This window comes from Tiliqua scincoides, chromosome 3 (genome assembly GCF_035046505.1).
Source record: "Tiliqua scincoides isolate rTilSci1 chromosome 3, rTilSci1.hap2, whole genome shotgun sequence".
Classification (NCBI taxonomy): Eukaryota; Metazoa; Chordata; class Lepidosauria; order Squamata; family Scincidae; genus Tiliqua; species Tiliqua scincoides.
Window position 1 is genome coordinate 240550045 of NC_089823.1, and position 17154 is coordinate 240567198.

The window sequence follows — 17154 nt, forward strand, 5'->3', positions numbered from 1 at the left end:
GTGTGTGGAAGTGGAGGGCCATTTTGGTTGCACAAAAAAATATGGGGCACCCCCTGAGATAGCTGGTCACTGTTCCTCTAGCTGGCTTGTTCCAACTTCTCTGTTCCTTTTCAGGCTAGCCAGGTGGACAGGAGGGCAGCACAGGTGGCCCAGGATGAGGTAAGGGGATGTGTGCATGTGCGCATTGGTAAGAAGAGTGCAGTGAAAAGGGAATGGAATATGATAGGGGGAAAAATGTTGGGTTACAGAAGGAATAAAAATGATCAGATGCAATAAAGCTAATGCCAGGGAGTTCTTTCTGAATTCCAAAGTCAGCCCTGCCTTTCAGATGCCAGCCCACTTGGCACGGATGTCTCCAGCAGGTTCAGGCTTGGGCATTTGGAGTGGATGTGCCAAGTGGGGCAAGCTAGAGTGAAGGTTTCATCACTTGAGTCAAGGAAGAAGTTGTGTTACCCTCAGCCCCAAATCTAAAGTGCCGTGACCCAAATGCAGCCATTTCTGGCCCCAGTTTGGTCCTGTTTATTAAGTTTGAGCGTGAACCAGTCGGGCAGCTCACTGACAGCCAGGGACTGCAATCTGGTTGCTTCACGCCAGTCAGGCAGGGGGAGCTCATGGAGGGCAGTGTTCTGAGCATGGTGGTGAACAGGCTCTTCTTCGTGTCCAGTGGCATTTGCTGTGGTCCTCCTGGAAGTGCCAGAATGCCACAAGTCCTGGTTGTGTCTTTTTCCGGCCAGGAAATCGCTCGGCTGCTGATGGCAGAGGAGAAGAAGAAAGCGTACAAAAAGGCAAAGGATCGGGAAAAGGAGTCTTCTGACAAGAAGAGGAAGGACCAAGACTGGAAGGTGGGTGAGGATCCCATTGGGGTGAATGAGTGGCTGGATCGTCCCCCCGGGCCTGATCCATCAGCCAGGCTCCTCTTCTGTTCTGATGGTGTGGAAAGAGTGGATGTGGTGGCAGTGGCAGCAGACCTCTAGTGGCAGCAGGCAACATTCCCCCCCCCCCAAAGTCGGCCCTGTGAATTAGGGCATTAAGGGGGGAAAAAACTGTCCATCCCTCCCCAGGCCAGTTTAAACTCCAGAAGATAAAAGCAGCCACTGTTGGCTGCTGGGACCCCCAGCGACTGTCACCCCATGAGACTGGAACAGCAGGCTGCTTTCCCCTCCACCCTCCAAAATGAAATTAGTGAATATACGTTTGGGCTTGAGAAGTGGTCTTTATAGCCCTTTGTCTATTTTAAACTTGCCGAGTGGCTTTCTGCAGCTGTGTTTCACTGGGTTGAATTTTTCATTTCCTGTTTCAAATGCTTGGGGTTTTAATGCCAAGACTTATAAGCTGCTGGCTGGCCAAAAAGGACCCTCCATGCGGGGGACAGCCCAGCAATAAAACTATAACACAAAGGGAGAACAAACCCCTTTTGAAGGCCAGTTTGAACTAAGAGGGTCTATACTGAAGACAGTCATCTGAACATCTGACATCTAAACATCTTGTCCACTTTTTTCTCTGCAGCATGATACAAATGAACTGATGCGCCCAAAGTCAAGAGAAGGGCATGAACCTCATCGACCCCGGAGTGACAAACCCACACGGTAAGAAGTACAGAGGGTCCCACAGGTCTGGGCGGGGGGTGTCACCTCCTGTGACCCCAGAGAAAAACATTCACTAGCTGAAGAGCAGGATGTGATGTTGCCAAGCAGGGCTGAGCGGGGGGGGGGGGGCACTTCTGTGCTTACATCTTTGTACTGGCACACCTGCTTGTGAGCTGCCAGCCATGCTCAGGGCAGCACACTGTGGAGGATTTGTGGTCAGCAGATGGGAACAGGGAGGCTTCGCTTCCCCGTTTCATTACAAGTAGCTGCAGTGCTCAGAGGTGGTCCCAGTCCAGTTGCGTTGCTGTCACAGAGGCTCTTCTTGGCCGACCGGCTCTCCTCACTTTGGGACTTTTGGTAGAGGAGCTTGATAGCAACCAAGCCTCTTGCTGGCTGGGACACGAGGAGGCTGTGTCTGTAAGTGATACGAACACCCAGCAGGGAGCTTCCTCCAGCCATTCCTGGAAGAGAGGGGGCATTGCCAGCAGGATCCTTCTTTCTGTCCTCCGCTGACATTCTCCCCCCCCCCCCAATTAGGCCACCACCACCTTTCACAGAGGACCCAAATCATCCACCTAGTCCTGCCAGCCGGCATCACTCAGTGCATGAAGCAGCCAAGCCAGACCCTTCTCACAAAGGTGAGGTGCGCTTTCCAGGTGCTGTGTGAGGCCGTCTGAATCTTTCACTTCTTTTCCTTTGGGAGGACCGTTTCCAGTGAGCTGCTGGTACTAGACAGTGCCTGTCCCTATGGGCCCAGCAGTGGGGTTGGCTGCAGACGGGGTGTGAAGTGGCCGTGAATGTCCTACAACTCCTCAGGAGGGGAGCTCCGTCTGGAATGTGGGTATCTGAGCAGCTGGGGGCAAGAGTACTTGGGGGAAGGAAAGGGGGGAAGGAGTGCTGGGAAGGAGGGGTGGAGTCGAGAACTGGCACACTGGAATGAGATTTGGGGAGCAGAAAAGTCTGAGGAGGGGGAGTGGAGGGGGGGGCTGGAGTTCAGGCGTGGTGTCTGCCAGCGCAGGCTTCTCTCCATTCCTCCACCTGAGCCATCTCAGTGGGGAAGACAAGACAGGGGCCCACAAGCTGAGCGAGAGGGAAGGGGACAGGCATTCTCTCTGGAAAGTGTGGCCTCTCGCCTGGAGAGGAGCAGCTCCCCACAGTCCTCACATCCCCTGAAGAGCAGCATCAGGAAAGCCAGTCTGGATGCAGAGCTGAGGCCCTGGCGACGTTGGCAGTCCGTTCCACCCCCACCCCCAACAATCGCAGCCTTTCCAGCAAAAAGACTGCAGAGATGGAGGGGGCAGCGTCTGCTGCATTTCTTCTGATTATGCACAGGAGCCCCCCTTCTCTCTCACCCCCCCCCCACACAAAATCAGTACTGACCCCAGAGGCGGCAAGCAACAAAAGGGAAAGACAAAAGGGTGCCCCAAACCCAGCTGACTGCAGGGGGAGAGGTTTCTGTACTGCTTGGCTGGTGGCCACGAGGTTCATTTCATGCTGGCTTCACACTGACTCCAAGGAAGCCATCACAATGCCTGTGTGTGCACAAGCCCAGGTGCTGTTAGGGTGAAAACATGCATCGTCCAGAAAGCTGCTGCACACAAACAGGGATGTGCCTGACACTGGTCTGTTTCAGCGGGTGGGCAGCGAGCAGGCGGAGAGGCCAACAACTGCTCATGTCTAGGGGGGAGGAAGAGAGGCCCCCCTCCCACCTCTGTACTTGCCAGAGGTCCATGTGCAGCCGCTCTCGCCCTCCTCTGCGCCGCTTCTGTTTGACGCGAACAGGAACAGCAGGTGGTGTTCCTGCTGCAGAGGCCACGAGGGGGCAGGCGAGGCTGCATTCAGAGTTCCTGAACTCCAAGGAGCTGGGAGCTTGCCCTCCCTTCTAGTCCCAGAGCTGTATGTGCAGCCTCCCCTCCATACAGCTTCTGCCTCAAGCGTCCAGGAGCAGCAGGTGCTTCCCAGCGCATGATGGAAGCGTGTAGAGGAGGGAGTCAGGCTGCACACAGCACTGCAGGAAGGGAAGGGGGAGGCTCCCAGCTGCTCTGTCCTGCCTGCCTGGTGCTTCAGAAGCACCTCCTGGGCAGAAGGGTTTGGAGCTGGGGCAGGTTTTTCCTGTTCTCCTCCTTCCAGAAGCACTGCCATGGCCACGATCCTCTTTTGGCTTACTCTCAGCAAGTCAGAAAAGGATCCAAGTCCCCAGCTGAGCAGCAGGCAGAGGGGCTGGGGGCTCACCCTGCAAGAAGGGTGCTGCTGCACGCACGGCTGGCCCTGAGAGTAGCACATGTGCAGTTTTTCTGGAGTCAGTGCTGGGAGTGGGAGGGGATCGCGTCTGAGAAAGGACAAAAGCTTTGGGTGGGGTTTGCACTTGCTCACCCCAACATGGAGCCCTGGAGCTGAGAGGGACCAGCAAGAATGTGGCTGACCCCAGCACCAGCGCAGGCTGTCCACAGCTGCCGCACCCCAAAGAGGGGACTCCCCAGCCTCCGCTTCAGCATCTCCCTTTCCTTTTTGCAGGTTTCCGCTATAAGCAGTAGGAAGACCAGACTTCAGACTGATCCCGACTCTCTTCTGTAGCACACGTTTTGGGAATCCTGGGAGACCTTCCTTCCAGCCGCGGAGAGTTTTGGTCCCAGGACTGCTACCTTCCAGAGCAGTGCTCTGTCCATGAACAGTGCCTCTTCTCCTCCTCCTCCTCCAGTCTGGGGTTTTTCTCGTTGTGTCTGAGCTCTTGGGCAGGGCAGTTAAATCTGGCTTCTGTGGAGCTCCCCAGATCCACCTCCCACCCTCCTCCAAGGGTCTCTTCTGTTACTGCAGTGGTTCCCAAACTGTAAACCGTGGCTCCCTGGGGAGCTGTGGAATCCTTGCAAAAAACCAGCCACCCCCTACAGTGTATAGGATTGTAGCCCTAATGGGGAGCTGCAGCCAATGGCCCAGTAGGTCAAGGGAGCCGCCATTCAAAAAGGTTTGGGAACCACTGCATTACCAAGTTGGTTTTTGGCCTTGTTGCACCTTGTGGTGCTACCTTGTGAATAACCTCCAGATTAGCCAGTGATTCTTTCATTAGTTCTTTTGCACACAGGAGAGAATGTGGGTGGGCGGAGACACCAGGTCAACCAATTGGCCTTTTGCGTTGGATGCTTTGGCTGGATTCAGACAGACAAGCCCCTGGGGAAGTGACCACATGCTGTGACATGTGGCAGCTGAGTGAAGAGGTGGCTGCTGCCATTTCCTGGCACTCTCCACGTTTTGAAAGCATTCCAGAAGTTGCCATCTCCTCACTAGGCCTCCCCCACCTGAGCTGTGCTATCTGAATTGTGTTCTGGGACTGACTGAGACGTAAATGTACCTCACTCAATCACTCATCCAGTGATGAGACCCTTACTCAGGGTTGCCTCGCACATGACATTTTTTAGAGTTACACCGAAGATGCTCTGGAACAAACAGTGCTCCGTTTGTTTCCCAAACGATGGGTCAGGACCCACCAATAGGTCACGAGCCGATTTTGGGCGGGTCACAAAAAGTTTGGAACTTTGCAAGCATTCTTGCCTAGTTTGCAGAAGAAAATCATTAGCTGGAATGCTAACCTATGGTATGAGATAATACCCCCAAATTAAAATGTCACATTTTCTGATTTTCTCTAGTAATTGGACTGCTATAGATCACGTCTGAACCCAGTTGCAGCCTTTTGTCTGGCCTGAATATCCCTCACTGCACATCTTGCTCTCCAGTTCAGCTTTCTGGATACTCTGGAATGACTTAAAGGTTTGGAGAAACAGGGAGTTTTGAGGGACTCCAGCTCTGGGGAGAGTCTAGCAAATGTCTACATACACACACCCAGAAGCACAGGACCCCAATTAATAATTTTTAATTATTAATATTTCTTTCTAGATTTCTCTTTTTTAATCTAGTGTCTTGTGATAGGTTGGCGTTTTAAAAAGTGGGTCCTGGTGCTAAAAAGTTTAGGAAGCACTCGCTAAGTGTACATGTAGCATGAGGTGGAACAACACACATGTCTGTCATTCAGGAACACTCACCAGGATTGACTGTGCTCAGCGGCAGACCCAGGCCTGCTGTTTTGTAATGTGTGAAATGGCCTCCGTGGTCTTGGGAGCGGCATTAACATCCTTCTGAAGTGGTGGGCCTGGACTGGTTTACTTAAAGAAACAAATGGGTGGCCTTGGGAAGATTCATGGATGTTCACTCTTGGTTTTGACTTTCTGCCTTACATACAGTTCTTTGAAGCTTCAGTATTTCAGTTCTGTTTTGGAAACAGTGAGGTCTAGGAAGTTTTTTTTAAAATCAAGGCTAGAGCCTATGAAGATTCTGCAGGCTAGTCAAAAAGTGCCTTGGGTGAGGCGAGGCACCTCCTCCTTGCTCTCAGCTCTGCTGTGGGGGGACACCCCTCTGCTGCCCCCCGGAAGGACACTGCAAACATCCCCCCTCCATTTCTCTCTCGGACTTCAAACTGGGCTCCGGCTGTGCCTGGATGTCACTTCCTTCCCCCCCCCCCGACTCCTGCCCTTTGTTGTTCAGAAGCCTGTGCTCTTTTTCCGGTGTGCATCCTGTGCCCACAGTGTACTTGTCACCTTCTCCTTCTGTTTTGTGTGTTACTCTTTCAGTGCCATGTCAAACGGTTTGGTTTTATATATCTTTTATTTTTATATGACGCAGACTTGTCCAAGGTTGTTAATTATTTTTTACTAATGAAGCTGCCACCTCCACCTCCTCGGTGTTGCTGTATTGTGTCAAGGCTGTGTTTCTTTATCATTAAATGCTGTGCTGTACCTGTGGGTGTGGAAGGCTTGCCTGTGCAGTGGGAGACCCTTCTCTGTACAGTGTGGCCAGGCGGGCTCATGCAGTATTCATGGGAATTTTGCCTGGGGACAGTCTAGGCACTTTCTACACTTTATCTCTGTCTGTGGACGCTTATGAAGGGGGAAACTGCAGAAGAAGGGGAGCAGAAGATAAAAGTATGGACAGTTTCTCTCCCTTGAACATGTGAATCCAGACAGAGAGAGAGAAAGCTCAAAGGGGGTCAGGATCAGGGCTTTGGAACTTTGCTCTTTTCTTTCTTTGCTAAGGTGCTGATGCCCTTAGACTGATCAGGAGACTCTTGTGTTTGGTGGACCAGGTTGAGGACAAAACATCTTCCTTGTTAGAACCATGTCATATGCTTAGCTTGTAAGCATGTGTGGATCTAAGGCATCTCCTGGAGATTATTTGTAGGTGAGTGCAGGGAGGAAGCAGAGTCCCCAAAGACACTTTCCTATGTGAGCCCCACTGAAATGTGAATCTGCACAAAAGGACGCAGTTCCTGGGCCATTCTCATTCCTTTTAATGGGGCACAGTCAGGAGACCTTCACCAGGGGGGTTGTGGCCAAGTAGTTTCACCAACAGACACTGCCTCTTGGCCCAAACCTATGCAGTCCTCATGCTGCCAGGGTGGCTCAGCTGAACTACGTCCTGTGAGTTAAGAACATTGAGGCCAAGGGGTTCTCTCACAGCAGAATCAGCCCATTCGTCATTGCTTGCAAGATGTGTTCTCTGCTTCTCCAGGAGGAAAAACTCGCTCAAATGATGCAAGTTATAGGAAAGCAAGAAACTCTCCTAAATGGTTAGAAAAATTCAAGAATGGAACCAATTACCAGGGGAGGGGAGTGTTCTCCATGTTCCTTGGATAAATTCAGCTGGAGACTCTTGCACTCGGTTTCCTTCATGGGGCAGCGACACCCCCCTCCCACTCTGGTTCTCTGACTGGCAAGGGAAGTCACTGACCCTCAAGGCCCAGGTCCCATTTCTGGCCCAGACCTCCTTGCCCCATGATTAACTTTAGGGAAACTGATGGCTGACTTCCACATACTACTGAAGGTGAAAGTTCTTGCTCATAGTATTTTATTTTATTTTGGGCACAGAGTGCGTGGGTTGTGTGTGCTTGCACACCTTCCACGGCAGCAGTGCTTTTCAAAGGACTCTGGTGGGGAAGCTCTGCCTCCTCTGCCTACCCACTGCCTGTCCCTGAGCTGCACCCCATTCTTTGGTTGTTCTTGCTTGAGCTTCGTCTTCATGTGAAAGTTTTGCATCTCTGTCACTCTCGATCTGAATATTTTTCAGCTTGTCAACATCCCTCTTGAACTCTGGAGCTCAGAAGCAAATATGGGGAACTGTTTGGGATACCTCCCTATGGCAATTCACTGCTAGTTTGTTTCTGGAACAACCTCCCTATGGAGGCGCAGTTGTTGCTGTAGCACACCTTTGCCTGGTAGCCACTGAGAATTATGGTAGTTAGCAGAGAATTATGACTCTTTCCCCAGGATTTTGCCTCTACAGAGAATTATGGCTCTTTCCCCAGGATGTTGCCTCTACCTCTGTTCTCCGCGGAAGAAATACTGGACTAGGGAGTGGCTGCCTCCTTCCTGCCCTAGGGCAGGGGTGTCCAAACTTTTTGGCAGGAGGGCCACATGATCTCTCTGACACTCTCTCACACTGAGAGCCCATGGGCCAGATTGGGGGGTCCTCAAGGGCTGCAAAAGGCCCCTGGGCCAAGGTTTGGGCACCCTGTTCTAGGGTGAAGACTTCTGTGCGGCAGAGCAGGGAGGAGGAGCAGCAGCAGTTCATACAGGAGTGCAGGAGAGTTTGCTGGAAAAAGGTGGTGCAAACACAACTGATGAGGCCCTTAAGGCAGTTTGGTTCTGGTCCACCTTGATTGATGGCTGTTCTTAGGTGCTGAGTAGCACTTGGGTCTTCCTGTTGCCTGGTCAACATGAGATGCTTGGCATGGAGAGAGTTGCTGACTCTTCCATCCAAGTGCCTTTCCAAACCTATCTTCCAGCTCGGGACTCTGCTCAAGGCTTTCTTCAGCAATGGTGCTCACTTTCAGCCTTTGACTTTCCAGCCAACACGGCTTGCTTATTGTCACTACCTCACTAGCGTTCTGAGAACAATAGCGGGGTCATCACAAGTTGGTCTGATGCTGCTGGAGCAAGAGTCTCCTAGTCCTTGTGCTGCTCCTTTTAGGTTGCTTCTCACAAACTGTTCACTTCTGGGCTAGAAGAGAGTGGGACTCCATTTCCCAACGCTCAGTTCTGCCTGTACAAGACTTCTCATGTTTTCTCTTGGAAACATTATCTTGCAGAATGATGGTTTTCCACACTTATTGGGGAGACACCCCCCAATCTTCCAGTTTTGATCAGTTGATCTCAAATGCTGCAGCTTCCCGCTAGTGTGCTCCATTATACATTGTGTTTTTATGAAGGTGGTGTTTGTCCTGTGAAGGTTTCTGTGTGTGTTTGAGTTAATTTGGGTTGCAAACACCATCCCTGTGGTGCATGATGCATGTGGGGTTGTAGTATGAAATAAAATGCTGTAGTTGGAGTGAGGGAACTAGGGGTGTGGTCCACCCCTCTCCTCTACACTTCTTCAAAGCCAGCGTGGAAGAGGAGCAGCAGTGGTGGCTGGTGCACCGCGGGGGCAGTGTTTGACATGCCATCTCAAGTGCTCCACATCTGACAAGCAGAAGAGCCTGCGTCACTCAGCAAAAGGCACTTGCCACTTGATAGTATAGATGGACTCCTGCTGCACTGAGTAGATTTTGCAGTCCGCAAAGGGTGTTCCTGCAACTTAAAATCGGGTAGGTTTGGAGGGGAGGGGGTTTGCTTGTAGTTCCACCTGGGTGCCTCCCCCTCCAGTTCCTGTGACAGACTGCCACCTTAGAGGAATGGTTAGATGTCGACTTCAGGGATTGTTGTTCAATGTAGCATGTGGGGTTTTAGCTTCCAAGATTGAAACTGTCAAATAGCTCAATCCCCCTTCAAGAGCTAGAAGCTCACTTTAAGGTTGCTTCCCGCCCCAAAGGCTCTTCAGCATCGCTGAAGCATTGCTTTTCCACCGTTTGCTGGAAGCAGAATTGGTTTTACCCAGCAATAACACTACTCTGCATCTATTGCCCTATAAAAACCCAGCAGTGCATGTTTCTGTGGAAGATTGGAATGTATATTTATGCAGCTGCAAGTCGCGTTCAGCAACGGCCCCCCTCGGCTCTTGCAAAGGCCACGTTCCTTGGTGGTGTCTTCCTTGCTGCTGGCCTGTCCGCAGGCTCTGCTTCTTGGCTTCTGCCTCTTTGATTATTTGCTTCCTCTTTACTTGGCTGGCTGCAGCATCCCTGAATCAGCCCTGAAGCGGGCAGTTCTGGTTCCCTGAAGCCAGAAGGGCTTTAATTACCAGTTGACTCTTGGAACATTTACTGTTGTATAGAAAAGCAATAAGCAAAGTTCTGGCTACAAAGTGGGAACCAGTAATTAAATGCCCCTCCCAACTTGAGTTACAGATGGAGCAGAAATAAAATGACTGTGAAGGTGAACAGGAAGCAATTAATTAATGGACGAGGGAGGAAACCTCCTTGGGTGCCCTTGCCACCTTGGGTGCGGAGAAGGCGGAATACAAATCTAATAAATAAATAAACCACTAATTAAAGGGCCAGCATTGTGTTGAAGACTCAGGGCCCAATCCTATCCAACTTTCCTGCAGTGCAGCCCTGAGATAAGGGAACAAACATTCCCTTACCTTGAGGAGGCCTCCATGATTGCCCTGCCCTCACAGAATGCAGTGCATGTACTGTTGACACAGCTGCATCAGCACTGGAGAGTTGGATAGGGTTGGGCCCTCAGCAGCTTGGCCAGATCCTGCTGCAAAGGAAAAAGCCACAAATCAGTTCTGAAAAAGACTGGAAAACAGTGTCCATGTTCTCTGTGCAAATGGAGTGAAGAGGTGATGGTTTTTTTAGAGGAAACGTGCTGCATCCTTTAGCAATGTCAGCTGGACTTCTTAGCTTGGACCAACATTTGCCATTGCTTGGATTATTCCCCTTGGTTGCTTCTCTTTTCCAAGGATGTGTGGTGGGTGGTGAGGCAGAGCCTCCCCACTGGGGTCTTTCGAAAAGCACCGCTGCCGTGTAAGGAGCTCAAGCAAATTCAACCCACATGCTCTATGGGGTTCAGCTCGTGGGTTGAGTGTGCTTGAGCTCCTCATATAGCAGCAGTGCTTTTTCAAAGGACCCCAGTGGGGAGACTCTGTCTCACCTGCCTCCCCCCCCCACCCCACATCCCTGCTCTTTTCTAAGGATTTCTTCTTTTCAGAGCAGACATTGAGATCTTTTAATGCGTACGTGCCTTTTTTCTATGTGGGGGGAGGGGGTTACCTGTGGAAATAGAAAAAAATGCATTGCAAAATATGCTTCTCTCAGAATGGAGAGACTCAGCATGCCTGTGCAGCTCAGATTCAAAAGGTGGGATCTTCCAGATAGACTAATGTCAACAAGAATTAAGTAACAGTTTCTGACATAGCCCAGTTCTAAACTCAGGAGTTTTTGCACGTACACATCATGGCTTGTAACCCGGAATGGATTTTTCCTCCAGAAAATAAAGGTTAACAGTGAGATGCTCCATGTGTGTCCAGTGGGACGCTCCATAGAGGCCATAATCCAGAGGGGTGTTTATATGCAAAAGATCTGGATACTGGTGGCCATCTTGCCTTTTCCCAACTTTTTGTTGTGCATCCCGTCGCTTAACAGCTTCCTCCCCAAGATTAAAACCATTGTGTGGCTTAGCAGGGGGTTCTGGGAGGGTAAAAGTAGTGGCTTAGTTAGCAGGGGTGCAAGGAACTGAGTTTTGCAGGGAGCCTCATTGCAGCGTGCAAGTCGACCCTCCCCTTCCCCTCAGAGCCATTCGGAGGCAAATGGAGGTATTTGCCTCCGAAGGGGAGGGACCACTTGCAAGGTGCATTTAAGCACCTGCAAAACTTAGTGCTTTGACCCCTTCCAGCTATGCCACTGGGAACAAGACCCCATTTGTTTTTCCTCATGATCGTGATGATTTCATTTATTTGAAAGCAAAGTCTGTACAACCCTGAAAGAGTCTTACAGGGACCAACGTGAACACACACTGCAGTCACTGGTGGGTTGTTTTGTCGTGCATTGTCCACCCCCCAAGTATCAGGATGTTGACTACCCACCACAAAGATGTCTTGAGATTTCACATGGTCAGCTCTCTGAGCAGTTTGGTAAAAACCAGAATCTACATACAACAAAGCAGTCACCATATTCCCACCATATTCCCCAACCTGCTCCCATGCTGTCAATCACGTCTCATTGAGTTCTCAAGTTGTCTGAATGAGCTCAGTTTCAATTTCCACAAACTAAGACCAGTCTCAGATTTTGATGGTTCTCTCTGAAACATCCCCCCAAACAAGAATGTCTCTTTGGGTTTAATGCACTGGTTGTTCTCTATGCAAGAATCAGCTCGGCAGGGCCTTCCATGACACCCTGGTTTGGTTCTTATGCTTTGCTTCCTGTACCAATGATCAATGTTCTTCCAATAGCCTAGATTAGTAGTAGCCAAACAGTATTATCAGCTGTAGCTTGACAGCAGTGTTGTACTGCAAAACCCACAAGAACAGTGTCATGTTCGGACAGGACTCTAGGCCGTTTTTCTTACGGAGATGGCAGTATTGGAACAAAATAAAGTATTGTCATTTATTTACATAAGTGTGGATGTAGTTGGGTGTGTGCAGTGTCTTTTTGCTCTTGGTAATTTGCAAATATGCCAGTTTATGACTGTACATTTTCACTCCTGGAGAAGGCTGGCAGGGGCAAGAAGTGTTGACAAATGTCACTACTGCTAAAGAGCCTCTTTGAAATTCTTCAGGGCTTGGTTTGCAGCGGGGTAGTCTGAAATCCTGCTTTGACTGTCAAAATTGTAAAATGCCTAGTAATTTTAGGTACTTTAGAAACACAAAAATGATTTACTTCAACCAGTTTGGAATGGGTTCAAAGAAGGGTATACAGAGGATGGTCAGGGCTTTGGAGGATGAGCCCTGTGAGGGTGTGTTGATATAACTGGCTATGTTGAGCTGGGAGAAGAAAAACTGGGATGGCCACAAAAGCGGTTTTCAAATACCCGCAGGACCATCATGCAGAAGAAAGCAAAGACTTGTTCTTTGCTGCCCAGGAGGCACAACTCACTCCAGTGGGTTAAGCTACAGCGGGGAGATTTCAATTGTATATTAGGAGACACCAAGGGGAAAAAGCTGTCCTACAGGGAATCTAATTCACAGAGGAAGGGGGCTCTCCCTTGCTGATTAGATAGTCATCTAGATTTCCTACTACAGTGAGCAGGGGTTGTACCAGATGGTTTCCAATGCCCCCTCCAAGGATATGATTCTGTGTTTCTAAAACATCCATGCCAAACCTTCAAAGGCATTCCTGATATTTGCATTTCTCATAAGTGTTCAGAAAATCCTAGAGCAGTAATTTTTGACATAAGAAGAGCCCCACCGGATCAGGCCATAGGCCCATCTAGTCCAGCTTCCTATATCTCAAAGCGGCCCACCAAATGCCACAGGAAGCACACCTGATAACAAGAGACCTGCATCCTGGTGCCCTCCCTTGCACTGGCATTCTGACATAGCCCATTTCCAAACTCAGGAGGTTGCACATACATATCATGGCTTGTTACCCCTAATGGATTTTTCCTCCAGAAACTTGCCCCATCCCCTAGAGATGGATGAGTTTCCCTGTGATCCTGCTCCCCAAAATGGAAATAATTTGGCTTATTTTCTGAACCAGCCCAAATTCAGAGGTCAGAAGCCTGCACCCCCTCCCCAGGTCCCTCCCCACTCTCTTTGAACTGCACATGGACCAGCACTGCTGGTCCACAGAAGGAAGGAGGGAGGCCTGTCCCCGTCCCATTCTGCCTGGTACCTGACATACCACTGTGTAAGCACAAGCAACAGGAGAGGGAGGGAGCTGGACCTCTTCCCTCCCTCCCTCAGGGCTTCAGCCCCTCGGCTTGCAAATGCAGTTTAAGCAGTCCTCAGAAAAATGACATTTTCTGAAGACCCCCCCCCCCCCGCACACCAACCTTAGGACAGACCCCCTCCCAGCCACCATGCTGCTGAAGGTTGCAGAAGCTGCTGTGTGTTTGGCCTGCCACTGGGGGGCAGTCCAGCTTTCTTACATATGTGTTAATTATATAATAAACCATACAAATATGAACTTTAGCTGGTAGTTGACTTCTCAAAACTTGAAGAACAGCGCCTGGGCGCCCCAATTTCAAGCCCTGGAGCCAGCAGCTTCCTGGTGCCCCACCATGAAAGACAGAGTGTCTGTAGGAGTGTGGAAGAACTGCCTTCCGCAGGATGAAGAGAACCCCATCAACACTTTTGAAGAGCTCTGTTTCTGCCAAGGTGCTCCTGCTGCCCAGGCACCCTGGCCTGGGTCAGCTGCTGGGCCACCTTGCTCAGCCTGGTTGGTGCTGACAGGCAGACGCTCTCCAGGCCAGGTCTCAGGCAGGCAGGCAGGGGTCCTTCCCAGCTCCACTGGGAGATACTGCCCAACCAGGACAACTTGGGAGGGAGCCTTTGCATGCCAAGCAGAGACTGCCGGGGACCCTGCCCTCCTTCCCTCAGACCCATTGCTTCCCTCAAGAGCACTTGCAGCACGCGGCCCGCTGCTGCCTCCAGGGATCTTAGCTGAGTGCTCTTGACCTTCACTACCCACCCTGGGGAGCCTCAAAGTCTTCTGGGCCTTGCCCTCCCTGCCCCAGACCTCTGTATGAAGAACCCCATACACTGCTTCAGCTGACAAAACTGGAGAGATGGGAAGAGGTCATGGCTGAGAACTTCTCACAAGAGATGCAACGGTTATTGGCATTCCAGAACCCCAAAGCAACTCAGAAAACAAAAGCCAGGGCTCAAGACATTTTCATTCGCAACGGGGGGGGGGGGGCTTCCTTTCCCAGAGTTTGTTGGTACCTGTGTTCATTGCATTGCAGGCTACTGCAGCCCTAAAGGCTGCTGCCTGCTTTATGAATGCCAAGGGGTGTTGCTATAATGCTGATTGAGCAGCAGTGCCCCCCACCAAGCAGCAGCTTGTTTAACCCTTGAGCCCTGTCAGTTTTGTGACCCACCCAAAATTGGACAGTGACACACTGCTGGGTCCCGACCCACAGTTGGGAGCCACTGTTCTTACTGATGATAAGACTGCAAAGAGGCAGTCTGATTCTGACTATGGAGAATAGTCCCAACATCTTCATAGTGATTTTGTGCACGTAACAGAATGGACAGGAAAGCTGGATTCAGTCCTGGCAGGCGCTGACTCCATGTCCTGAGGTCACTTCTCCCTCCCCCCCCCCCCCAGCCCAGGAAGAGATATGGCATTTGTAGGCTGTAAATCAATAGCAGCCTCTCCTCACCTCTTGCAATATCTCAGATGTATTCAGGACGATTCATCACTTCACCACAGAACTTACTACAGGAGACAAATGATTCTTTTTCTGGGATGAAGTTGCCACAAAGTCGTCCCCAGAGCGCTCTCTCTCTCTCTCTCTCTCTCTCTCTCTGAGTCTATATGGGGGGGAAGTGTCGGCATGGAATGTCATCAGTATGCCCAGCTTGACATCTCTTTGCCATCTCCACCTGGAGAAGCTGTGGATGTTCTGAATCAGCCTCTAGAACTGGTGAAGGGCAAGATGTGGAAGAACAGACTGACTCAAAAACCAAGCAAGAGGCTGTCCTGGTCAGGAGACCAACTGGCTAGATAAGGGTGTGCCAGTCGTTTCTGATGGAACTGCGCTCCCCTTGAAGGGCCAGGCTTGCAGTTCCCTTGGACCCAGCTTTGCTCCTGGATGTCCAGGTGACCTCTGAGGCCCAGGGTGCTTTTGCCTGGCTCTGCACCTGTTTCTGTCTCTGCAGCTACCTGTTCCTTCATTGCTTCCCCTGTGGGTGACTGCAGCATGATTTGTGTGTGGCCGCCTCAAAGATCCTCCAAAAGTTTCTGCTGGTGCAGAATGTCCTTGCAAGGGTGCTGCCAGGGGCTCACTTTGAGACTTATGCCACACCTCCACTGCCCCAGCTACCTTTGTGGCCACGTCCTCTCCAGGCACATGTCAAGGTGCTGGTTCTGACCTTTAAGGTCTGAAATAGCTTGAGCCAAAGGAATGGCAGCATTGCCCACATCTCAATGTAGAAGCAAACAGAGGCCCCGGGCTTGACTTACAATTAAGCCCGGCAACTGCAAACAGCCTGCTGTCATTGAATCCAGATTGGCATTGTCACAGCATTTTTTATTATTGTTGGCAACCTTCAGTCTCGAAAGACTCTGGTATCGCGCTCTGAAAGGTGGTTCTGGAACAGCGTCTAATGTGGCTGAAAAGGCCGATTCGGGAGTGACAATCCCTCCCACACTGGGAGCAAGTGCAGTCTGTCCCTGGTCTGTCTCCCTGGCTATGGGCCTTCCTTCTTTGCCTCTTTGCCTCAGTCTGTTGGCCAAGTGTCTCTTCAAACTGGGAAAGGCCATGCTGCACAGCCTGCCTCCAAGTGGGCTGCTCAGAGGCCAGGGTTTCCCACTTACAAGAGCCTAAATTAGAATAGGAATAACTGATAAGCAGATAGTCTCATAACAAAGTGATGCCCACATATCTCATGCTTTTAAGGGCTGCCCCACAAAGTTTTCAGACTCAGCCCCCCCCCCATCTGTAAGGTGGGAGTCATGAAGACCTTCTCACACCACCGTGGTTGGAAGGGAAATGTGATCCTTGGCTTGACAGCTCCTCACATCTCCTATGCCGGACAATTCACCAGTCGCTTCTAGGAGGCTTCCATCCTTCTGTTACGCAAAAGCCCTTCAGTGCTTTGTCCTTTGGTCCCCATTTCTTCTCCCACATCAGACTCCATCGGTAAAACTACAGTTGCTCTGTGACAGCAAACAAACTCTTCCCTCTGGAGCAGCCATCCTTGGCCCACCCTCTTCTTCCACCTCACCCTGTGCATCCGCAGCAGTGGAATGTGAGCCTGCTGGGCACAGATGACATCAATTTGGTGTTCTGTTCAGAGCTAACTCTCTGATTGTTCATTTACGATTTATCCAATTTTTATAGCCAGTTTGATCCCAGAGGCAGGCAGCAATGCACTGAAACATACATTAAATGGCAAGTCAAAGACATAAAACCCATCAAGTTTAAAAATCCACCACTACTCCAGGCACGCTTTTAAATTAGATAAAAATCTGACCACATTTTGGGAGGGTGTTCAGTGTACCCCTCTGGCTGCTCACCAGGGGAAGGGAGCTTCTCAGGGGTGAGGCAGCCAAAGCGTGCTTCTCCTCGTGCACTTGGGTGGCACACAGGCAGGACTGGGGAAGCAGGTGCCCCTGCTGATGGATCCTGATGGGTTGTGAGGGAAAGATCAGTCTCTGGTGCGGATGCAGACAGACACACAATCACTGCTGGAAAAGGAAGAAGGAGTTGGACCAAAGGCATCAAAGTGTTGACACCATGGAAATAACTAGGTGGCATTTTCAGATCTTCACTTGGGACGCCTCTGCCGCGGAAAAGGTGCCAGCCCCTCCATTCCTCTGTGCCACAGCAAATGTGACGGCAGAGGGGCCACTCTGCCACCAGTCCTTCAGGAAGTCAATCTTTTCAGGTCATGGGACTCTTGGCTATTTCAAAGGCTTCCTGCAGTGCTGGGATTCACTGGTGCTGAAAGAGCCACACGTCGGAGGCATCTGTAACCAGCT

The 17154-nt window shown here is 50.8% G+C and overlaps 1 protein-coding gene across 2 annotated transcripts in view; it reads left to right on the forward strand.

Annotated features, from left to right (window-relative positions):
* The window catches only part of CCDC50 (coiled-coil domain containing 50), a 40176-nt gene extending 29598 nt beyond the window's left edge, over positions 1-10578 (forward strand). The window contains exons 7-11 of one of the 2 annotated variants that reach the window (XM_066620786.1): positions 115-159; positions 735-842; positions 1507-1586; positions 2124-2224; positions 4101-10577. In XM_066620786.1, the coding sequence (XP_066476883.1) occupies positions 115-159; positions 735-842; positions 1507-1586; positions 2124-2224; positions 4101-4120 (354 nt within the window). In that variant the 3' untranslated portion in view covers positions 4121-10577. Of the gene's footprint in view, positions 1-114; positions 160-734; positions 843-1506; positions 1587-2123; positions 2225-4100 lie in introns of both variants that reach the window. The other variant, XM_066620787.1, reaches the window with a different exon arrangement.
* Positions 10579-17154: the final 6576 nt, after the last annotated feature.